This window comes from Camelus bactrianus, chromosome 10, assembly GCF_048773025.1.
Source record: "Camelus bactrianus isolate YW-2024 breed Bactrian camel chromosome 10, ASM4877302v1, whole genome shotgun sequence".
In the NCBI taxonomy this organism is placed as follows: Eukaryota; Metazoa; Chordata; class Mammalia; order Artiodactyla; family Camelidae; genus Camelus; species Camelus bactrianus.
In genome coordinates this window covers 1,102,953-1,126,819 of record NC_133548.1, presented here as the reverse complement: position 1 = coordinate 1,126,819, position 23,867 = coordinate 1,102,953, and the positions used below count along the sequence as shown (strand labels likewise).

General features: G+C 61.5%; 1 protein-coding gene across 2 annotated transcripts in view; it reads left to right on the top strand.

Moving 5' to 3' along the window:
- MOB2 (MOB kinase activator 2) overlaps positions 1 to 19,321 on the top strand; it is a 53,899-nt gene extending 34,578 nt beyond the window's left edge. The window contains exons 1-5 of one of the 2 annotated variants that reach the window (XM_074371390.1): positions 2,573 to 2,723; positions 9,629 to 9,789; positions 10,545 to 10,638; positions 17,666 to 17,790; positions 18,325 to 19,321. In XM_074371390.1, the coding sequence (XP_074227491.1) occupies positions 2,614 to 2,723; positions 9,629 to 9,789; positions 10,545 to 10,638; positions 17,666 to 17,790; positions 18,325 to 18,632 (798 nt within the window). In that variant the 5' untranslated portion in view covers positions 2,573 to 2,613 and the 3' untranslated portion in view covers positions 18,633 to 19,321. Of the gene's footprint in view, positions 1 to 2,572; positions 2,724 to 9,628; positions 9,790 to 10,544; positions 10,639 to 17,665; positions 17,791 to 18,324 lie in introns of those variants that run through there. The other variant, XM_074371391.1, reaches the window with a different exon arrangement.
- Positions 19,322 to 23,867: the final 4,546 nt, after the last annotated feature.

The following is a 23,867-nucleotide window of genomic DNA, read 5'->3' as shown; positions in this document are numbered from 1 at the left end:
TTACCTCCTCACTGGCCTTGCGTGTGGATGGTCTCCTGCCTTTATTGTGTATTTGCCCTTCCCCATGAGCCTTTCCCCGTTGTGTAGTTTTCCTGTTGCTGGTCGTGGCCTTTTCTTCTCCTCTAGAGGAGGTCCTTTAGTGTCAGCTGTAAAGCTGGTTTGGTGGTGCTGAGCTCTTAGCTTTTGCTCGTCTGTGATGCCTCTGTTTTCTCTGTCAGGTCTGAACGAGGGCCCTGCTGGGTGGAGTATTCTTGGTTGTAGGTTTTTCCCTTTCTTCCCTTTGGGTGCCCCTCCCATCTGGCCTGCAGAGCGTCTGCTGAGAAATCAGCTAATAGTCTTATGGGAGGTACCTTGTTTGTTATTGTTGCTTTTAACATTCCCTCTTCGTCTTTACAGAGTATCTTCTCTGTTGTGGGCAGAAGTCCTGTATCGGTATATGGCTTGCAGAGCTCTTCCAGTCTTTTCATTTTCTTGCTGGCGTCTTTTGAGGTGTAAGCACCACTACTACTGCCGACACCTGTCATCACCTTCCCTGGACTGTGCTCTTGGCGGCTTGCACGTTTTTGCACGAGGACTTGCGTGTTGGTTCCTACTGCTTTGGAACAGGTGTTCCAGGGGCACGTGCTTGTCTGGGGCTGGCTTCCTGGAGGGTCAGGCAGCAGGCAGGGTGCCTGGCTGGACGTGAGCACCCGTGTCTGTGTCCTTCGCTGGAATTCGCAGATGTAAAAGGGGAGACCGAGAGGGCGAGGAGAGACGTGTTCTGACACCAGCCACGTACTGGTGGTCCTCCGATGCAGGACGTCCAGCTGTTTCCCTGGTGTGCTTTTGGGCTTGATGCATCTGTCCTCCAAACGGCCTCTTTGCACTCTCTTTGGACCTGGGTGTGTCACTGAGGGAAACATTTCAAGCTGTGTGACAACTGGCAGTGCTGCCTCCCAGCCAGGAACCCGTGTCTGTTGGGCCTCATCTCTGCCCATACGTCAGAACTCATCCACTGTTTGGAAACCCCTGTTGCTTCTTGTGTCAGTTTGACAGAAGTGCGAGTAAAGTGGGCAAACCTGAGTGGGCGAAGTCCGCACGCAGCGGTGAGGCTGGTGGTGGCCCTCCTCCTCTTCCGCAGGATGGGCAGCTGTGCAGAGGGAGAGTGTCCCCACCCCCCGGAGGCTCCTCACCAGACACCATCTGGACTTGCAGGTTCGGGGCACACAAGGAAGATGATGACGACATGACGTCACAGTTGGTAAAAGTCAGCGTGTACCTGGGTCCCCGCCACGCGCCCAGGGTCCTCCTGCATCCTGGGATGCAGCGTCTCCTGTGTTCAGTGGGACGGCCGTGTCAGGTCTCGGTCTTTCATTTTCTTCAATAGAGGGTCCCAGGGCTCCTCAAAGAAGTGGTTGGTTTTGGGACCAGGGCAGGGGTCTAACAAGATGGCCTGGGGGCACCTCCTGGTGCTCAGTTATCCCAGCTGCCTGGCAGGCTGGGTCCTCCGTCCCGGGGCCTCCACATCTCACTCACAGGGTGAGCGCGGTGGCCGAGTTCCTGCCAACAGTGGGGTGGCCGTGGAGACGTGTCCTTCTAGGACAGAGGGCCCTCTTGCCCTGTCCTCATGTATAGCAAGAAGTCCGTTCCTGGTGTCCCCAGGCGTGTCCAGGCAGTCAGCCCATCTGTATTGCACATGGGGTTGTCCTCCCAGTGGCTTTGGAGTTGCTACTGCACAGAGTTGACTTGGACGGACGGTCAACAGGGCCCTGTGTGGAGCACGGCCTCGGGGTGCAGTGCGGGCGTGGGGCCTGGCAGGCCTGGCACCGCGCTCCTTGCCGGACAGGGCCTCTTGACAAGCGTGGGGACGTGTGGCCCCATGTGGACAGCAGACTGTCACTGTGGTTAGATGGGAACTAGGGCCGAGCAGATTGTTGTCCTCCTTCAGATGTCAGAGTCGTCAGCGCTCGGGGGCCTCTGGCAGGTGTCCCAGTGGAGAGCCAGGCCTCAGCCGTGCGTCTTCTCGTGCCCCCCTGGGAAGTGCTCTGGCCGCGGCCGTCAGGGCCTGCTGCTCGTGGTGGTGACAGGAACAGCCTCTGCCTGGTGCTGGCTGGGCACCTGCCCAGGACGCCTGGGAGCCGGCCAGCCTTGTCTCTCCAGGGCGGTCTGAATGGAGACCTGCTGCAGGTCTGCGTCCCCGCTCCATGGTACACGGACAGTCTCCCTGCAGCCTGGCTGCCCTGCCTGGTCCTCTCTCATCTCACCAGCTCTCAGAGGACCTCCCCAGCCCCCTGAAAGGCAGACTCCCGCAGTTCCACCCTGGGGCCTCGCCAGTGGGTCCCCTGTGCGGGCTGTGTCTGTCCGCACAGCTGTGGCCTTGCCCCACACAGCACCCGCGCGGCGCCACTTTGAAAAGGCAATTGAGAAGCTCCCTCCTTGAACCAGGTTTGGCTGGCCCTCAGCTGTAAACGGAGCAGCTGTTTGCTTGGCCCCCAGAGAGCCCTCCTTTCTCCCCCTGCCTGCCCTCATTGGCCGGCGGTGGCTGGCTTCGTGTCAGGGCTGCCCAGGGAGGGAGGGACCAGCTGCTGGGGCCGTGGCTCCCACTTTCCCGGCCCACTTCCGCGCTGCCCCATCATGCTGGGAGATCACAGCAGCCTCCCCGCAGATCGAGCTCTGCTCAGCCAGGCCCCCAAAGCCGGACTCAGCTGCAAAATGGTGCTTCAGGCAGTCGGCAAAGTGCTCAGGTGAATGTGGTGGGGGTGGTGGGGTGCTGACTGTCCCCGTCCCTGCCCCAGGGCTCAGTCTGCGGAGGAGCCCTCCTAGGTCAAATGCCGCAGTCACCCCTGGTGGGCCCGAGGGGCTGATGGGCCCAGGGCGGACACAGCCCCGCCTGCAGACGGCCCGGCAACCCGCTGGATTTGGTCAGGAGCTTTTTTGGAGTGAGGTTCTCCCTGTACTCTTGCACTTCCTGCTGTTCGTAGGAGAGGGAGCTCTGAAGGGGGGTGTTCGGCCCTTAAGAACAGGGGGCCCCCGTGACCTGTGTCCGTCTTTCTGCCGAGCCGTGTCTTGGACCGCAGCAGACTTGCCTTGTCCCCGCCCCCAACCCCCTGGACAGACCCTTCGCCACTGGCAGGTATCTAGCCAGTTGTCTCCGGGCAGGGTGACCAGTGTGTCCACAAGTGGCCTTGTCCAGAGACCTGCCCTGGGCCATGACCGCCATCGGGGGTGTAACCAGAAAAGCAGGTTCTGCCCGTTGTCTCCCTTTCCCTGACCTGCCGCAGCAGAGCTCCCCGTGCCCCACACAGGAGGGGTTGGAGAAACTCCAGCACCTCTTCTGTCTCGGGGTACAGGCGTCTGTGTCAAGCATTCCAGAGAGCGTGGGGTCCGGGCGCGGGCCATCAGGACCCTGAGGGACAGTAGATCTGTCTTGTGCTGCGGGACTCCTGGGGGCGGGGGCACAGCTCGGCCCCACCATGAGGGACAGGACCCTGGACACGCTCGCTGGGGTGTCAGGAGTGCTGGGGTCCTCACCCAGGGGGTGTCACAGCGTAGACTGAAATCAGGTTTCCTTCAGGACGGGAATCTTGTATTTGCCTGTAATTTGGGTGAGTCTTAATTTTAAAATGAAAGTCCGTCTTTTCTGATTCTCTGATTGTCACCAAGCTGAGCGGGCTTCTTGGTGAGTGTCTGAGGTGAGGGCCAAGTGTGACAGCTGGTGGGCCTCGGGGGTGACAGTGGTGGGCTCTCCGAGCTGTGTCTCTGGGTACCTTTGGTTTCACCCTCCTCTCCCACCAGCACATTCTGCCACTGGGGCTCCTGGGGAGTCACAGGTGGAGGCCCCAGCGCTCTCCTTCTGTGACGTCAGGAGTGGGGCTTGGAAACAGGGGCTGCTGGCCTAACTGTCCTCCAGGTTGTTGGTTCAGGACAGGAACAGTGGTGTCCCCGACAGCGTGCCAGGGCTGCAGGGGTGTCCCTGTGCGCTCGTGCGTGGTGGGAGGGCCCTGCAGAAGACAGAAGGGCAGGACCCCCCAAGGCCAGCATGATTGCAGATGTCCCAGCTGGGCTCCCCAGGAGGGGGCAGCCCAGTCATCCCACGGAGAGTCCAGAAAGGCTTCATGGTGGAGGTGGCGGTTCAGGCAGGTGTTAGGAGGAGAGCATCTCATCTCACAGGCAGAGTCATCAGAGTAGGACCCATGCTGAGCCCAGTGGCCCGTTGTGGCTGCAGCTCTGGCTGGAGCGGTGCCCCGTGGTGCCCAATGTGCGTGGCCGGCGGTCCAGGGTGTCTGCAGCCCTCACTCTGTCTGCCTTGCCTGCTCCCCTCTCAGCCAGTCTCTTACGTTGTTGGAGACAGGGCTTGTGAAACTGCTTTGTTTGGGGTGTTGACCACCAGGCTGTTAAACCAAGGAGGAACCAGCCTTGTTCTTTCCCTGCAGTGTCCAGGGGGTCTTCCCCACCCTCGGCCTCCAAGTCTTTGCTCCAGGAGGGGGCTAGTTGCCAGGACTGGTGAAGATCAGTGAGAAGAACATGGTCCAGGGGTGGGGTCTCCTAGAGTCAGCGTGCAGTGTTCAGCCCCCACCCGGCCCTGCTGCACCAGAACTTGGGGCTCTCCCCAGCCCTGCGGGGAGAGATGTTTGAGGAGCCTTGGGGGCCTGCCGTGCCTAGGCTGCCTTGGTGGCTGGCCCTGGCGGTGGGCACGCCTGTGCCTGGGGTGCGGGCTGCTCAGCTCCATCGGCGATGACTAGGCCGAGCCACCTGACTGGCGAACAGGTGGGTCCTGGGCAGATGGCCCAGATGCCCTTGTTTTGCCTGGCATGGCATCCAGAGCTGGTCTCTCAGGCTGGGCCCAGGCGCTGAGTTCGCCTGGAGGGAGACGTGTGGCAGGGGCTTGGGCAGGTGGGCATCCCTCTCCGTGGGCTCCTCCTTGCTCAGGCCTCCCACAGCACCGCCGTGTGTCCCGGGGGGCTTCCTCTGGGGCCTGCCCAGCACCTGACTTTTATCTCTGACCCCCTGCCTTGCTCACCCTCTGTCAGGGTCTCCATGCTGCCCTTGACTTCTCACAGGTGCCCCTCCCACAGCTGCCCAGCATCCCTCCTGGTGAGAACCTCCGCCGTCCCGGCACTTGTGCCGGCCTCCCAGGAGCACCGCGGGCAGCTGCAGGCTGGAGCGGAGGAGGGAAGGAGCCGCCCTCTGCCCCCCTTCTCACACCCGACCCAGTGCCACCTCGCCAGCCGCCCCCATGGCTCTGTGCCTGGGGACCCCCGGCCCCTCGCCCAGCACTAATGAGGCCTTGAAGATTCATCCTGTTTTTAAACCCAGAAGCTGCTCATGGCTCCTCTTGGTGCTAGCCAGGGCATCCTCTTAGCCGCTGCGGGGGTGGCCGCCCTGGGGGCTGCGGGCGGAGCCAGCTGAGTTGTGTTTTTTCTTTTTTTTTTTTTAAATATTTTATTTATATATTATTGACTTTTTTTTTTTTATTTTGGCGGGGGGAGATAACTAGGTTTATTGATTTTTTTTTAGAGGAGGTACTGGGGCTTTGAACCCAGGACCTCATGCATGCTAAGCACGCATTCTATCACTTGAGCTGTATCCTCCCCCCAAGCTGAGCTGTGCTTTGACAGAGGTGAGCTGAGCTCCTGGCATCAGCGTTGGGCGCTCAGGGCGCCCTGCTCTCCTGCCTGGTACGGGCAGGAGCGGTCTCTGTTCCTCGGGCTGGACTCGGCCTGGAGCTGATGCAGCTCCGCAGCCCCGCAGCCTGTCAGTCAGCGTCCCTCCTCCCCACTCAAGTTGGCTCATTTGGCAGGATGGCACACACACGTGTGCGTGTGTGCACGTGCGTGCACGTGCGTCTGTGCTAATGTCACGTGGAGTATTGCAGGGCCTTCCCCGTGACACTGGGTAGAAGGTGCTGGATGGGGTCTTGGAGACAGGAGTGTCCCAGACCAAGCATGTTGGCAGAGAGACCCAGCTGGATCCGTGCCTGGGGCGTGGGAACCCCCACCCCGCCGCGGTAAAGGCGTCAAGGGAGGGGCGGGGGATAGGTGATGCTGGGTGGGCATCCACTGAGGAGACCACTGGAAGGTGTTTCCGGCTGAGCCTGCCTCGCCAAACACTCGGTGTTGGCCACGTGCGACCCACCTCAGAGCCCCCAGTTAGACGTGGCAGTTCAGGCCACCCAGGGTCCTCTGTGGGCCTGGCCATGGTGGGCCCCGCGGGGGGCTGGGGCCTGGCGTCCACCCTCTGGTCCCGTCAGTGAGACCTATTCTGCCCACAGCCCAGTCATCCCACAGTCCCTCCATGCCAGGGACATGGCCTTCCCTTTTGCTGGACCTGAGGGGCCCCAGCTGGAGAGGGTGCCCGTGGGCCTGGGCTAGCCAGGGCCTGTTGGAGCCCAGTACCTGTGGGCGCAGTGTCATGCAACAGCCTCTTCCCTTCAGAGGCCACCGGGAATCTCCTGAAGTCTCAGATTGGCTGCTGCCCAGAGGCACAGAGGTGCCCATGGGGCCAGGCATCTCGACGAGGAGCCGGCCGGCCGTGGGAGGGGCAGGCGCGGGGTCAGAGGTGCTCGGGTGTGGCTGGGCTCCTGCACAGGCTCTTCCCAGCCCAGGGCCTTGCCCATCACCAGACAAACCCCAGTGAGCTCATCCCTCAGTCCCACCCGCTTCTGGCCAGTGCCCACCGTCTACCAAATACCTGGTGGGCTGTGAAGGAAGAGTCAATGACCAGGGTCCAGAGAGGCCGGGCCAGCTGGCCTGGCAGAAGGGTTTTCCCCAGTTGCACCAATGTCCAGGGGCCCAGGCCAGTGGGGCCAGCGTGGGGAAACTGGGCTGGGGGCCTGGCACGCACCACTGGTTGTCGGAGGGCAGGACCGACTGCAGGGGTGAGAAGGATGGGGAGGCTGAGGCCTTCTGACCACACGGTCCCTCAGAACCAGAGACGGAGCACATCCTCAGCCTAGGGGCTCCAGGCCCCCGGAAGTGGGCCTGCAGGCACAAGGACACTATGCCCTTAGCAAGGCAGTGAGTGCCCCCACGCAGGTCTCTGTAGGGGCTCCACGATGCCGCTGTGCCCTGGGTTGCTCATGTGAAGGCCACCGGCGGCCAACACTGGTGTGTGTCCCTGAGTCACCGAGCGACAGGCTCCTGAGTGGCAGAGCGGGGAGGCGGATGGGCAGCGGCTGCACAGCCCAGGCCCCCACTTGCTCTTTCCCTGCCTGTGTGATCATGGAGCCCTCCCAACCTGGACACCGAGGCTCAGCATGAGCAACTGGCCCCACAGTGGCCATCGCCAGGCCCGGTGTGCACAGGGGCGAGGCACGGGCAGGTGCATACTTAGGGTGCAGGTGAGGGAGCCTGGGCGGGGCTCACAGCCGAGAAGCTGCCTGGCAGATGGACACTTGAGGTGACCAGAGCAGAGGTTGGCTCGGGGTTGGAGTTCATCCTGCAGGCTGATTCCTTGTGCCTGGGGCTCTAGACACGAGGACCTTCCAGGCCAGTGCAGGCTTTCTGATGGTGGCTCATGACTTAGCAGCACAGACTCAGGGTTAGGAAAAGGGCAGGGGCGGGGCTCAGTGCCCACCACCCATTCCTAGGGGAGCCCTGGGCGCCCTAGTGCACCCTGGGTCCCCCCTTGTGCACCCTGGGGAAGGCTGCCGGGCCCCCAAGGGCTTACGTCCTCACTCGTTCCCTGGGAGCAGCCCCGCCCAGCTGTGGGGACCCCTGAAGTGCCCGTGTGTGTGTGTCTGGAGTCCACCCCAGCGCTCCAGCCTCCGCCCGCCCAGGCCCGGCCCCAGGACGCGTGGCCCCTGTCTGGCACTGGCCGCTCTGGGCGCTGCACCCAGAGGCCAAGCACATGTTGCCTTTTAAGGTGAAGATCAGCTGTGAGAAGCTGAAGGGAAGCATTTCCCTGGCTTTCAGGGAGCATTTTTTCCTTCCTGTTTCTCTTAAATAAACCACTAGCAACTTTTCAAAACAGGAGAAAAGGGCAGGTCAGGAGCCGCAGAGCTTTCTTCGCCACGTGACACCCCCCGGCTTCCCAGGCTGACGCGGAGAGGGACCTGCAGAGTCCTCAGGACGGAGGACGCTCTCCGTGCGCGAGACCCAGCTGTGCGTGCACCTGGGCGGCCGCGGGCACGACAAGCAGGAGCGGGCAGGTGTGCCTCTGCTCACGCAGGTGCTGGGGACCTCGGGCTGTGAGCCAGAGGGGCCCGGCCCGCGCACCAGCGCCCCCCGCCGGCGGGGCCCTCACCGGGCAGTGCACCTGCCCTTGGTCGCTCTCTGTCCAGTGGAAGGAGGCACCTCTGAAGTGGCCTTTTCTGCTCAGTAAGGCTCCTGACAGGACTGCCGTGCAGCTTGTTTTCTGCACGTCCCGATGTTTGCCATTGAAGAGTTCAGGCATCAAGGAAGAGAAACGGGAGGGCCTCCGTGCTGTTAGGCACATTTTCCTTCAGCTTTTCAGGCCCCCCCACCGCCGAGAGCTCAATCCTGGACCTGAGAATGTTGTGGGTCCCTGCAGGTGCGGGGTGACCACAGCTTTGCTCCTCAGTGGTCCCCAACGGGGAGAGGCTGGCAGGAACCCCACTCCTGCCCCTGGGCACTGGGCCGTGGCGCTGGGGCCTGGGCCCTCTGGGCTGCGCTGCTCCAGGCACGTCACTCCCGTGCCCAGGTCATCTCCAGCATGTGACAGACACGGTGACTTGTGTCAGACCTGGCCCGTCCAGGCTGGCGTCCCAGCTGGGCTCTGGGCTGCTCTCCATTGGGCGGTTCTCCTCCTTAGGGCCCGGGCCATCTCATTGGCCTGCCTGGGCCGCACACACCGCAGCCCTGGCTCCGGCCTTGGGGGCAGCTGGTGGCAGGCTGGTTCTGGGGCCGCGGCCGCCCCCCTGAGAAGGGGATGAGCCCCCTCAGCACCAGAGAGCTTTGGCTTGTGGGGTTTAGCTGCTGACATTGACTGTACTTGAAGGCAAACAAAGACATTTCAGAAACATGTATTCACTCCTGTAAAAATAGCCTTAACAAGTGCATTCTGTTATGTAACAGTATTTTTGATGGAAAAGAACGATTTTCTTAACCAAGAAAAAATTTTAGTGAGAAGTGGCCACTTCATCAAATCTCTATAACGTCTGCTTATGCCCTCTCTGTGCCCACCTGCAACCCTCACATGTACCTGGGATGGAGCCCAGGCGAGCAGGGCAGGCATCCTGTGGGGTGAGCCACTAACCCACTGGTGACGGAGGCCTGGGGTGGAGGTCCCTGGGGCATCAGCCTACAGCAGGTTCTTGGCAGGGGTGGGCTGTCGGGCCAACTGTGCAGAAGGATGCCCCTGGGGGATTCTGCTCAGAGGTTCGGGGCCTGGGTGAGTGATGCCAACCCCGAGTCCTGGCCCCAAGTGGGGACCAAGATGATCACAGGGCTGTGCTGGCCAGTGTGGCCAGCACCTCACCCTTCCGCTGCCCAGAGCTCCCTGCCGGCCCCGGGTTCCATGTTCAGGCCCCTGACTGCTGGAGAGGGCTCAGGTCAGGCAGCTTCCTCCCACGCCTGGGGCCGTGGGAGCAGAACCCCCGGCCACCCCCCTGGCACTCCTCATCTCCGGGGCCCGGCCCGCAGCTCCCATGCCTGCATTCGCGGTGACCCTGTGCCCCTTCTCTCCGCAGGAAGTCTAAAGCCAAGCCCAACGGGAAGAAGCCCGCCGCCGAGGAGAAGAAGGTGTACCTGGAGCCGGAGTACACCAAGTCTAGGATCACCGACTTCGGGTTCAAGGAGCTGGTGGTGCTGCCCCGGGAGATCGACCTCAACGAGTGGCTGGCCAGCAACAGTGCGTGGGGCGGCTGCAGGGGGTGGCAGTGAGGACAGCCGGCCTCTGTCTCCCCAGGGACTCCCCAGGGCTGGTGCTCATTGCCTCCCCCGCCCACTCACACCAGTCGGCATGACATGGCCAGCCCTAAAAGGCACCTGGGGTCCCCACAGATGCAGGGGCTCAGTGCAGGTCCTGGCTGCCCTGGGGGATGGGCCACCAGTGCCAAGGAGAGACTGTGTGACGGGAGTGTGGCTGCGACGCCAGCAGTGCTATGGCTGAAGGAGGGTTGAGGCGTGAAGCGGGAGGTGGATCTCACCCCTACCCGCTGGGCGGGCTCAGGGCTCACAGGACGACACGTGGAGGGTGAGGACCTGTCTCTCCTCCAGAGGGCGGTAGTCGTGGCCGTGAGCCGGCATAGCTGCCCTCTCTAGTGGATGTCGAGGTGGGCATCCCTGGTCCCCCAGTGCCTGTGAGCAGGGGTGTGGGTTCACGGGACTGGGCTGGGGTGTCTTCTGCCCTGCCCCTCGGGGGGCGACTCTAGTCTCCACAGCCACGGGCACCCTGTCTAGGCCCGTGCCCGCCAGCGTGGCAGCAGCTGGCCTCCAGCTCCCAAGGGCAATGCCGCAGCGGGGATTATGTCTCTGGTCTGTGACCAGCACCAGCCCCCAGGGTCTGAGGAAAGAGGCGCTGGGCCTCCTGGTCTGCAGGGCACTGGGTACGCAGATGATGCCGCCACGTGGTTTTCATGCCTGGCCCTTCTCTCTCCCTTCCAGCCACGACGTTCTTCCACCACGTCAACCTCCAGTACAGCACCATCTCAGAATTCTGCACGGGAGAGGCGTGCCAGACGATGGCCGTGTGCAACACGTGAGGCACTGCCTGGGGCGGCCCGGCCCCGCCCCGGGGGGCTCCTCAGACCCCGCCCACTGGGGGTCCCCCAGCAGCACGGGGCCTTGCTCAGTGGGGTTCTCACCAGTCCCCATGGGCCCGGGGCCCAGCAGGGCAACGGGAAGCAGAGCCCAGCTGATGGCGTGGGACTCCTGGGGCATAGGTGCCAGGAGCCAACAGGGGCTGACAGGCTGTGTTGTGGGACAGGGGCCTTGCACCGGCCGAGACAGCTGGGTTTTCTGAGACAGCGGAGCATGCGCAGCTGAAAGTGTGTCCCTGTCACAGCTCCTTGTCCGCCAAGTGACAGCATGCCCTTGGAGCTTCTGCTGCCTTCCCTGCTGGCTGCTTCGTGGGGTTGGGACGCCCCCTTGGTGACCTCCCACGGGCCTGCACATCCATGTCCGCAGTGAGCGGGCGTCCCTGAGGGGCCTCCAGGCTCCGCGGCAGCTGTCAATGCTGTGTGGGTCGGGGAACCACCACATGGCATGGGTTTGCTGCTGTCTCAGACAGAAGACACCAAAGATGGCAGGAGGCCGGGGCTCAGCCTGGGGTGGATGTGGCCGAGGAGGAGTCACAGACATCCCCTCTTCACGTTCACGTGTGAGCAGCTGGCCTCTGCTGGTGACCACCGGTCTGAGCTGCCGTCCTGCGTTCGCCCTGCCCACTGTCTGCAGCAGACCCAGCTTGCACCCAGAGAAGCTGAGCCCCTCTCACCAAGAGCCCACTGAGCACTGCAGCAGAGGGTCCTCACCACCCTGCAGCTCTCAGCCCTGCTGGGTCCTCCTCTGTGTGGCCCCGACAGGTCACAGCGACGGGCTTGGTCATGCAGGAGCAAGTGCAGAGGCAGCCAGCTCTCCACTCCTTACCCACTGAGGGCGGCTGATGGCATGCTCAGGAGTCACGTGTGTCCCCAGCAAGTCACAGCCAGGCCTGGTCCAGGGAGGGTGGGGCAGTGCCAGGCGGGCAGTGCTGAGTGCAGGCTCAAGGTGAGCTTAGGCAGGAGAACATGAGTGTGGGACGGTGGCCCCATGAGCAGACCTGGCTGCGTAGGCTGGAAGAGGGTGCGGGCAGCGCTGCAGAACCCCATGTGGCGTGCTCAAGACCCTCGCCCGCTGTGCGCCTGGCCAGGCGTCACGGGGGCCTGTGGGGCTGGCAGTGGGGAAGGGCTGGTGGGCTCCACTCCCACGTGCCCTTCAAGTGCTGGTGTGTTTGCTAAGAGGCTGCTTGGAAGAGCATGGAGTTTGATGTCAGGCAGGCACTGGTCTGGATGCTGACCCTGGTACATGGGACGTGGAGATCTGGGGAACTTGGGACTTGTCCATCCTTCTCGTTTGCAGTCTGTTGTGTGTGAGTCGATGTGCGCGTAGTACCTTCCTAGGGGTCATCTGAGGTCGATGAGCGGAGACTCAGCAACGTTAGCTGAAGAGCCAAGGGAGGCTGTGAGGGCACACGCCACCCTGGGGCTGCCCGGCCGCCGGGGTCCAAGGCCCTCCTCCGCTCTGCTGGTGCCTAAAGGATGAACACCTAAGGGAAACGTTGCAGTTGAAAAAGAAGGCGGAGAGGGCTGTGCCGAAGCACGTTTGAAGAAATAATGGCTGTAAACTTACCTAATCTGGCAAACACACAAACCTACGGATTCAAGAAGCTTCAAAACCTCCTGGCCTGTCCACACGCAGACACATCGTGGGCAGACTGCCGAGAAGAAGGGGCCTCGGCAGCCGGGCAGCGGCGGAGGGGATGTGGCCGGGCAGCGGCCTCCTGGGGAGCTGCGCCGCGTCTCTGAGGGGCTGGGGTGGGGAGCGGCCGCCCGGGAGCGCTCCGCAGATGTCCTTCAGGAGTGACGCGACGTGGAAGCACTTCTCAGGTGAAGGAAGACGAGGCATGCACTCCTCACAGCGGACCTGCTGCAGGGAGCTCTTCCGGTGACGGGAGTGATACTAGGCGGGACACGAGACGTCAGGACAAGGGGCGAGCGGCAGCGACGGGAGACACGCGGACCCCGCTCCCTTCCTGGGTCTTTACGGCAGGTTTGCTCGGGGAGCAGAGCTCCTCTCGCGTCTGAAGGGGGGTTCGTGTGTGTGGCAGCACGGGGGTTGGGGGGGGCGGACAGCCCGCCGGAGCGGGGCGGCGGCTTTCTGCAGTCCCAGTTGCTGAGGGCGCTCACTGGTTCCCAGCGCAGCATGAGCAGGTCAGGACGAGTTTGTAATCCTTCCAGCAACCTCTGAAAAAGTCGCTCAAATGATGCAGTCAAAATCATAACAGGTGCGTTAAGAGGAAATACTGAAAACCAACACAAAAGAAGTCAGGAAAGAGGAAGCACGAGGAATGAAAACAAAGGGAGCAGCTGGTGAATAAAGGGAAACTTCAGTCCAAAGGGCTGGTCGTTGCCGTGAGTGTCAGTGATGTGAACTTGCCGATGACAGGACGGAGGCTGTAGGAGGGGAGTTCCTAAACGAGCCAGCTGCACAGTGTGTGCAGGAGACTCGCTTCAGACGCAGCGACGCGGTCAGGGTGAAAGTGAAAGGACGGAGAACGAAACCGGAGGAAAGCCGAAGCGGCCGTGTTAGCCCCGGACAAGGTGGGCCTGGGGGGAGCGCGCCTGGGGGCGGAGAAGGAGGCTGCGCTCCTACAGGAGCGTCGGGGCGTCAGGAAGTGTCGGGCTCGGACGTGAACGCCCAGGCGCAGAGCGGGCGCGGCCCTCGGCAGGAGCGCGGAGCCCGCAGGCCTGAGCCAACGTTCACCCAGCGCGCCACCCTCCGCGGCAGAATGCACGTTCTTTTCAAGGGCACGGGGATCATTCACCAAAACACATGAGAGCCTGGCTCACAAAACAGCCCTTGGCAAGCTTTAGAGAACCAGCATTATCCACAGCAAGCTGCCTCCCCGGGATTACATTAGAAACTAACAACAGGAAGGCTCCAGACGTTTGGAAGGAAACGCACTTCTCAGTAATCCGTGGGTCTGAGGGGGGTCTCAGGGAGACTGGGAACTGTTTTACACAGAAACGAAAATGCACTTCTCTGAATTCGGGATGCAGCTAAAGCAAAGTACAGGATTAAAGGTTTATTTTAGAAGAAGTAGAAAGATCTCAAATCACTCCAAACTTCCATATTAAGAAACCAGAAAAAAAAAAGTAGAATAAACACAAATTGAGCAGAAGGAGATTAACACGAGCAGAGGTCACTGGGATTGATCCCTGGAAACAACAGAGGGGTCAGTGAGGCAGAGGCTGGCTTGAAGTGCAGAGTGAAATTGAGAAACCTTCAGGAAAACAAAGTTAGAAGAGAGAAGACGGGGATTATCAGTGTAAGGAATGAAAGGAGGGGCCACTACAAACCCAGTAGGTACTGAGAGGAAAATAAGAAAACACCACAAAGAAACCTTTGCACGCATAAATCCCACAGGTTAGATTAAAGGCACCGATTCCCTGGAAAGCACAGAGTTCCAAAACGCACTCGCATAACGCAGTGAGGCAAGAAAAGGGAGTAAAAGGCATTCAAGTTACAGAACAAAAAATAAACGTGTCTATGTTCACATACAGTGTGATCATCTATGTGGAAAAGCCCAAGGATTCTAGCAAAAAGTTGAATGAATAAATTTAGCATGGTCAGCAGACACAGCTCAGTCATAGTTCGTGTACTGGCCGTGTTCGGTTGGAGCCTGGAGCTGACACAGTTACGTCATTTACAGTGGCTGCAGAAACAATGAAATGCTCAGGTATAAACTTAAGGAAACACGCACAGGATCTCTACACTGGAAACCACAGAACGCTGATGAACAAAGGCAGAGAAGGCCAGCGTAAATGGGAGTCACTGTGTTCCTGGATTGGAAGACTCAACACGATGGAAGTGTAAGTCCCCCCAAATCGGTCTGTTCACTTAGTGCAATTTCGGTCAGAGTCCCAGCAAATTTTTTTGGTAGGTATAAACAAGCTGGTTCTAAAATTTCCATGGACAGGGAAGGTCACTGGAGTAGCTTCACTGATTCTGAAAAAAGAACAGTCAAGTTGGAAGAACCCCACAGCCTAGGTTTGAGACCCAGTCTGAAGCTGCGGTAATCAAGGCGGAGTGGTGTCGGTGAAGGAACAGGTGCATAGGTCGGTGTGGCTGAGTCGAGGGTCCAGAAGTGGACCCACACGAACGGGGCCTCTGGTGTCTGCAAGATGCAGAAGAAATCCCAGGAAGAAAGGGGGAGTCTCGTCCACTAGTGCCGTTGGAAAGGGTGGTCTTGTACTAATGCTGCTGGAAAACCGCCAACTGTGTGCCACCCTCTCAAAAAAGGGGGTCTTGACCTAAACCTGCCAAAATTAACTCCACGTGGACTTTACATCTAAATATAAAGCAAAACTTTTAGAAGAAGACAGGAGGGGGTCTTCCTGGCTCAGTTATCAGGTGGAGAGCACTCGGTGTGACGCAGGTGCCGTCTGCTGATGGAGAAGAGTCAGTAAACTGGGCTTCGTCAGAATGTAGGACTTCTGCTCTGAGAAGGAGCCTGTTAAGAGAAAGGAGAGGGAACTGGCAGACTGATTACACATCCACAAAAGGACCAGGCCCCTGAACGTGTGGAGAGCTCTCACAACTCATCAGTGAGGAGATCCGGTCACCAGTGGAAAAGGACTTGGGCAGATTGCCGCAGAGGACAGACACCAGGAGGGCAGGTGAGACCTGCGGGACTCCACACCATGAGCAGGTGGAGAAGCACGAAGTCAGAGCACACCTGCTGCCGCGCCAGGTGCGGGCGAGGGCGTGGAGTGGGGCAGGGAACGCCGGTGGGACAGTCGCCCCGAGAACGTTTGAGGAAATGAGGCATCCGCCTACCGTGGACCCAGCAGTTCCGCTCCTGGGTGTCCACCTAGAGCGCCGGGAACTGGCGCTTACACGAAAACCTACCGGGGGCCTTTAGCAGCCTGACTGAGAAGTGCCCCAAACTGGAGGCCACTCAGGTGTCCACCTTCGGCAGGTGAGTGGACACACTGGTGTGTCCACGCAGGGCTACCTCCTGGCAGCAAGGAAGAAGGGGTGGATGGCAGAGTCCGGCTCGGGACGTCACATGGTGTCCCAGGGACCAGGGTGGGAGGCTCTGGCTAGGAGAGCAGCAGTCGTGGATCCTCTGTTTGGGTTCGAGCGCTGAAGACTGCACACCCAAACCAGTCAGCTTTACTGTGTGATAGTTTAAAAATGAAATGAAAACTAAAAAGAGGAACGTTGAAAGCAGTGTTTCAACTGTCATGCAGGTGGGCGGCTGCAGTGCCCCCAGGAGCTGGCCTGCCCGGGCCGTGCGTCGTGGGAACGCTTCCCAGTTACTGGCCGAGGTGGATTTTTCCGACTCTGGCCTCAGCGGTCAGGCGCATCCAACGTCAAGCGGGGCTGGGGACTCGCTGGAGCCCACGGGAGTCTGTGGCCCCATCCTCAGGACCCCAGGGGCTGGTGTGAGGGGAGGGAAGGTACGGCCAGCAGGGCTGTCCTGTGATCTGGGGACAGGGTCCTTGCCGATCTGCCCGGGGCTTTGTCCGACCAGCTCCTGGCCTCGTGGGCCCCCGTCTCCCTGCGGGGCCCGCAGTGCCCGGGGGGGGGGGGGGCCTGGGAGCAGGCTCGGCGGGGAGGCTCTGTGGAGGTGGCATTACAAGTGCAGTCTGCCTTCTGCCTCGTCCCCTGGAGTTGCACCCTGACCTTCACCTTCAGGTGGGTGGGGCCTGGCTAGGAGGAGCAGGCAGTGGGCGGGCCTGGTGCCCCAGCTGTGGGCTTCAGGGCTGTGTCCTCTTGTGCATGGAGGGTTGGCCTCCTTCCTGGTGGCCTGCTCATTGGGGTAGGGGCTCCTTCTGAAGTCTTGCAGCCCGACCCCCAGTCCTGCCAGTGGTACAAATGAGCCAACCGGTGCTGGGGGCAGAGGAGAGCTCTGGGTCCTGCTAGGGGGTGGGGAAGCTGGGGGAGGTGGGCAGCAGGGCTGTCTTGAGGCCACTTGGGCAGGCCATGCCTCTTCTTTTGGCTGGAGTCAGGCTGGCCATGAGATGGGGACCCTGCTGTCCTGAGAGCAGGCCTGGCAAAGTGGTGAGTGTAGGTGAGCCCTCATGGCTGTCACCCAGGGGTGCTGGTGAGCTCAGATGTCAGGGCGGGGTGTTCAGAGCCAGCCTGGAGTCCCAGCCTGGGCAAGGTGCGAGGTTGAGGTGATGGGGGGACCTGGTCTAAGCCAGTTCTGAAGCCAGTAAAATCAGCTAAATGGGTAGGGGCGCCAGGTGGAGGTCTGTGTGAAGCCCTTTCTGGCTGGTGCAGGTGCCACAGGGTTGGGGTCTAGGCCACGGAAGAGGGTGCTCTGGTCACTCACTGGCTGGTTGACCAAAGCAGCCTGCGCCCACGTGGGTCATTTCCGAGCAGACCCGTGCCCTCCTTCCCCCACCCACCCATCTGCTCCTGAGCCAGCCTGCAGGTGCAGGGCCTTCTGCCGGCAAGACTGGAGCAGGTCGGGGTGAGCATGGGGATGGTGGTGGTGCAGGCGGAGCCTACCAGATGTCTGTGCCTGTTCTGCCAGAGGATAGGGCCGGTTGCTGTGAACGAGGAGACTCGCTTGGTTTCCCGGCTGGGCTTACATAGGGTGTCCACGTCCCCAAGCACTCTGGCCCTCTCTCACCTGGGGACTGCCTGCCCGCCCCGTGCATGGGGGCAGGCTAGGGGGCTCTGGAGGGCATCCAGGGACCAGGTTCCTGTTTACAGAGGCCCCTCCACCCACTGGGCCAAGTTCAGGGTTTGGCTTCCAGTGGTGGTGGCAGGGAGGCTCCTGAGGGTCCAGGCCCTGTGACAAGGCACAGCAGAGCCTTGCAGAACCACCGGGAAAGCTGGTTTGTAGCCCTGTTAAGAACAGACTCGGGGCCTCTTGAGATAACTCCCAACGACACTTGCCCCTTAGAGGACGGGAGGGGCTGCCCTGCCCAGGGGCCTGTGTCCAGCGTGGCGGGGCGGGGGCGGGGCTGGTGCGGGGCTGGCGGGCGTGTGACGGCCCCTCTGCCCCGCAGACAGTACTACTGGTATGACGAGCGGGGGAAGAAGGTCAAGTGCACGGCCCCCCAGTACGTCGACTTTGTCATGAGCTCCATACAGAAGCTGGTGACCGATGAGGACGTGTTCCCCACAAAATACGGTATGTGTCCCCAGCGAGCGAGCCCGGGCTGGTCAGGGCACCCCCAGCCCGTGCTCTGGGGCTAGTGGGGCTCCAGGCCCATCCTGAGTGGCCAGAGGGCAGCCCCTGGCTGGCAAGAGGTTCCTGTCACCCGGGCCCCCTCCTCTGGAGCCCAGGCCTCGGAGAGAGCCCTGGAGCACCTGTCAGGGAAGCACGTGTGACCCCAGGGCCAAGTCCGGGCTTCAGGTTGTGCGTGGCGGGGTCGCAGGCCCCTCACCTCACAGGCCATCAGTACAGCTCGGCAAGCAGCCATCCTCTGGGCAGTGGGGTGTCACCCCAGTGTCTACCAGTGGGCAGCTCGGTGAGGGCTGGAGGGTCAGGGGAGCAGTGGGCAGGGGGTGCAAGGCCCTCCAGGCTGGTCCTGCAGGAAGCGCCCGGCTGGCCGCCTTTCCGCCAGCTGGGAGCTCGGGGGGCCTGTCTGGCCTCTGGCCCCTGGGGAATGAGGGTGTGGCAGACCGAGTGGGCTCTGGGTGACCGGTGGGCCCGTCCCCACAGGCCGGGAGTTCCCCAGCTCCTTCGAGTCCCTGGTGAAGAAGATCTGCAGGTACCTGTTCCACGTGCTGGCCCACATCTACTCAGCCCACTTCAAGGAGACCCTGGCCCTGGAGCTGCACGGACACTTGAACACCCTCTACGTCCACTTCATCCTCTTCGCCCGGGAGTTCAACCTGCTGGACCCCAAAGAGACCGCCGTCATGGACGACCTCACGGAGGTGCTGTGCAGCGGCGGGGGCCGCGGCGGGGGCAGCGGGGACGGGGCTGGTGGGGGCGCAGGGGCACAGAACCACGTGAAGGAGAGGTGAGCCCCGGCCGGACGGGCATGCCCGCGTGCAGAGACGTGGTCCGCGTGCCTGCGTGTGTCTGCGTGTGCGCGCACACGGGCCGGGCACGCTGGGCAGAGGTCTGAGAGGCGGCGCTGCCCCCCCGGCCGCGTGGCGTGTGGGCGCCTCGGACCCGGGGCCGCTCCCCGCGGTTCTCCCAGCGCCGTCCTTCCGGCGGGCAGGCGTCTGCGCCGCTGGTCAGGCAGGATCTCTGGACTCCAATCCATCACGCACTCGGCAAACACTTCCGGACTGACGTTCTGAACTTCCTTCTGGGGTCTTTTCTTTCCTTGGTCTTCCACGCGCCAGCCCTGGGGCCCCACCTTCAGGCAGAAGCACGGGAGGCAGGGCCCCCATCGGGGCTGGGGCTGCAGACTCGCTGCCACTTTGTTTTGTTTTGGGGGCGCGGCTGCTTCTAGCGACTCCTCCCCAGTCCTCCCTCCTCTCTCCTGCCTGGTCTGGACCTTGGCTGGTGGTGCCCAGAGCAGGTGGGGGGTGCAGGTGCCCTGCGGGGCCCGGGCCCACAGGCTGTGTTACTTCTGGGCTTGCCGGGCTCAGGGCTGAGGGGCCGGGGCGGGCAGCCTGTGTGGAGTCGCAGCTGCCGCCCCCGGAAAGCACCGCTGGCTCGCCGCCCGCCATTTGGGTGTAATAAAAACAGTTCTCTCAGGTCAGCGCCTGTGTGTGTCCTCGGCGTCTCAGGGACCCGTGTGGAGGACACTAGGGCAGGTGGGGGTGGCCAGGCTCACCCTGTGGCCACCGCCTCCTTCTCCCTCTGCCCTCCCCCACCCCTGCAGGCCGTCCGGGGGCCCTGTTCTCTCATTGACCTCCAGGGCTGACTGCTGGTACCCCGCCGACGTGTCCACAGGAGGCTGGGGGCGGGGACATGCTTTGTGTCCCTTGTCTCCAGGGGCCTCCACCACTCTCCCTGTGCTGTGCCCTCTGCGTGCAGGCAGCCGGGACCTGGGCTGGGGGCTGGAGTTGGCTGGGGCTTCCTGGCCAGCCCATCACAAGCTCAGCTGTGGGGACCACCTCTGCAGGGTCAGCACAGGAAGAGCGTGGGCCGGACTCCGAGGGATGGAAGTGGCTGCGGCTTGAACAGCCCTGGAGCTTGTCCAGTCCCCATGGACGGAGGAGAGGGGTTCCAGCGAGGTCGTGTCCCCCTCCCCATCTGACATGCTGCCTGCTGATGCAGGGACAGCCTTCTCTGAGTGTTAACTCCTGTCGTGCTAACCCCACATGGTCCCCTTAAATGACGGGGTCCTGGTCTCTGCTCTCCCGTCTCCCAGCTCACTGGGGCTCCCGCGCCCTCCCCACTAGCCTTCATCCGCGGGGTCCAAGGTTTCCTGCCCTCCTGACGCTCACCTGGTCATGGAACCCAGCTGTGGCCAGCAGACCCTTTCTCTGCTTTCCTGGCACCTCACCAGCCCCCAGGGCCTAGCAGGCCCCCTGCCACCTCTGCCTCTCACAGCCTGGGCTGGCCTTTCCAGCCTGCATGGTCTTCCCAGCCTACCGTGGCCACCCGGTTCCCCCACCGCCTTCTCCCAGACCTGCTCGGCTGGAGGGTGGGCCTCGCTGCTGCTGCAGTTCTCTCTCCTCCTCCTGCCCCCAGAGCTGCCCCTTGGCCGGCCTGGGGCTCCCCCGGAGGTCCACATGCATCCTGGGTGCGTTGTCTTTACTGGCTGGCCCCTGGCTCCCCACAGGGTCCCCCGCTGTCTCCGGACCCCTCCTCCGCTGGGGCACCTCGCTGACCTGCGCACAGCGCTCACTGCGGGCAGCTTGAAAGCTCCCCAGTGCTGGGCCATCCCAAACCCACTGACTCAGTCCCTGGAGATGGGGGACCGCAGAATTGTTTCACCGTGGCTTTTCTGAGCATTGTTCCAGAAGGTTCTACCATCTCGCCTGCCAGCCGCACTTGGAGCACCCACCATGCCCTTCGGAGCCCACTGCTGCTTCACTGGGGTGTGTACCCTTGTACCCCACATCACTGGACATGCAGACCGCATCCAAGCCACACCTCCCACCCACTGGGGACCTTACTGGTCCCTTGAGCCCTGACGTCTCCGATGAGGCTGGGAGGGGTGAGCTTGGCAGCCACCACCCTGTTCCTGGCAGGCGCCTCCCAGAACCCCCGGCCATCCGCCACCTCCTCCGCCGTCTGGGCCTTACTGCGAAACTTTGGCCCACAGGTCGCGTGGGCCCCTCCCCCAGGCATGTCCCCCCCTACTCCCAGCTGGGCAAGGACCTCTTAAGTAGAGGTCCCACATGGACTGGATGTGGGAGCCAAAGTCATGCCCTGGGGCCCAGGGAGGGCCACGTTGGGAGTTAAACGAAGCGAGTGGAGCCGGGCTGCCGGGTATGGGTAGCAGGCCAGGCGCACAGCCTGTGTCTCCTGTGGGTTTAGGAATGAGGCCTGGTGACGCTGGCCCACGGCAGGAGTGAGGACAGCTGGGGACTGCAACTTCAGCTCCAGCTGCTGCGTGGAGCCTGTGATACAGAGCGTGTGTGCTGGGTCCAGGGGGTGATGTCTCCGCAAGGAGCCACAGGATACCTGCAGGGAGGTGTCCAGGACCCACGTGGTCATGTTGGTCTGGCTCAGGAAGGGGCTGTGCAGTTCCTGGGCGACATGAGGGTTGTGGCCACAGCACTGGTCATTAGGAAGGGCAGGCAGCCAGGGTGAGGACCAGCACCAGTCCCCTGAGGGGTACCTCTGCTGGACTGAGCCAGCTGGACCAGCCTGCACACCTCCCAAGGGTGAGGGAAAGGCCCTGAGGTCTCCACCAGCTGGCTGCCCCTTGCTGCAGAACCCAGAGTCCTGGCCCACAGGGGCCTCGGGAAGCCTTCTCGTCCGTGTCAGTCTCCCCGTGCACACCACAAGGTGGCTGCAGGCGGCCCTCTCAGCCCCCGCCTGTGCGGAGGCCCCGGGCTCCGTGGTGAGGGCCCAGCTTGAGGGGAGCGCTCAGGCTTGACCCCCAGCTCTGCTCTGACAGCCGTTCACTTACCTGCCCCCCGTGCGGCCTTAGCTAGTTCTCTTACCTCTGTTCTGGCGGACAGCGTGACAGCCGCCCTGATGACGTCCATGCCCTGGTCCCTGGGACCTTTGAATGTGTTGCCTTTCCTGGCAGGGTGACGTTGAAGTGGCCAGAGGAGTTCAGGCAGAGTGTCCTGGGCCATCCAGGTGGACTTTGCATACGTGGGAGGGGAGGCAGAAGAGGGAGGAGCAGAGAGGTGGCGCGGGACTGAGACTTGGCCCGATGGGGGAGGAGGAGGGTGCCGTGAGTCAAGGATTGCGGGCAGCTCTAGAAGCTGGAAAAGGCTGTTCTCCCCTGGACACTCCGGAGAGGCAGACCGCTGCCACCTTGATTTCAGTCCGGTGAGACCCATTCTGGACTTCTGAGTATAGCACTGTGAGATGACAGGTTTGTTTTGTCTGAAGCCACTCAGCTCGTGGTAACTTGTGACAGCAGAGACAGGGCGTGAATGCAGGAGTGGGATGCTGCTGTTAACAGAGGCTCACACGTGAAGAGTCGGCTTTGGGGTGAGGCAGTGGCAGAGGCCAGAACTTTGAAGGGCGTCATAGGAAAAGCCTGGATTTCCTTCAACAGATTATTGGTAGAAGTGTGGACGTTCAGGGCTCTGCTCCTGAAGACTCAGAAGTGAACGGGGGGCACAGTTTAGGGAGCCGGATTCACCTGGAGAACACTTGAAGCCAGCACATACGTCTGTAGTGGAGATAAGAACGTCAGAGCACCGAGGGCGAGGGCTCCGGCACATGAGGACCGTGTCTTTGGGAACTGGAAACACGGGCTTACGCAGCAGGAAGCTTGGCTGAGTTCGGTCCTCCTGCAGCCATGTGCACAGCAGGACGTGTAAGCAGCCAGCTTGGGTATTTAGCTCAGATCTCCAAGCAGCATGGAAGGCGCAGCCTGGGTTCTTCTTGCTGCTTGTAGTAAAATGTGAGATGAAAGAGAGAAGTTGAGGGAAGAACTGCTCGACAAAAGGGCCCTGAACACGTGATGATTTGAGAAATTCTCCGTCGAGCCAGATTGCAAAAGACATTGAATGAAGAGACTCGTGTCAGGACAGCGCGCTCTAGAGAAATGGTCGAGGGCCGCCAGGCAGCCTTTCGCCGATGCCACAGGACAGGCAAGGGCAGAGCACTCCAGCGCACGGAGGGCTCTGACCAGGGGAGCCCTGTGGCTGACACCCTCGGCCATCTCGGCAAGAGCTGCAGGGGAGAGGTTCCCTGGAAGGGCCTGAGGAGCCCTTCTTCTGTGGAGCGAGTGCCCTTGACACACACACAGCAGGTCTGAGGGTTTTGCACCGTCAGAATCCCTGCCAGCTCAGACTGAGAGGGACAGAGAGGGCATGGGAAGGGGGCGGGTACAGCTTCGAGGTGGAGCATGTGCTTAGCGCGCACGAGGTCCTGATCTCAGTCCCCAGCCTCCATCAAAATAAGTAATAAGCCGAATTACCTCCCCCGCAAAGCAAAAGCAGACCAGAGAGGATGGCGTGGAAAGCCTCTGCTGCAGATCCTGGGGCGGAGGACAGACCAATGGCGCCTCAGCTGAGGGCCCGCCCCCCTCCTCCCGAGGAAAGGGCGAACCTGAGGGCGCAGCCGGGGCCTTGATGGGCGCTGATGGGGTGTGCCCGCCTGGATTTTGAAATTGCCCGCCTCCTTCCACTTTCTCCCTTCTGCATTTTCGGGGGTTTTTGTGGGGGGTAGTTTATGGAGATACTGGGTAGTTAGGTTTATTTATTTACCTATTCACTTATTATTTGATGGAGGTACTGGGGATTGAACCCAGGACATCCTCGTGCATGCATCACTGAGCTTACCCTCCCCCCAGCTTTCCCCCCTTTTGGGGGGATGCTGATGTCTGTAACTGGCATCTTACAACTGTTCTACCTTGTATTTTGGAAGCAGAGGACTTGTCTAGTTTCAAAGGTCCACGTGTGGAAAGGAATTTTGTGCTAGGATGGATCATACTCAGAAGTCTCACCTGCAGGGGCAGGTGTAGCTCAGCGATAGGGCACGTGCCTGGCGTGCACGAGGTCCTGGGTTCGATCCCCAGTACCTCCGTTAAACAGGTAAATAAACCAACCTAATTACCTCCCCTCCCCCACAGAAAACCCCATTTATACGTGAGTCAGATGATTTAGGTGGGATTTGGGGTTTGCCTTGATGCTGTCATGGGTTGCGACTTTTGGGGACCTTGC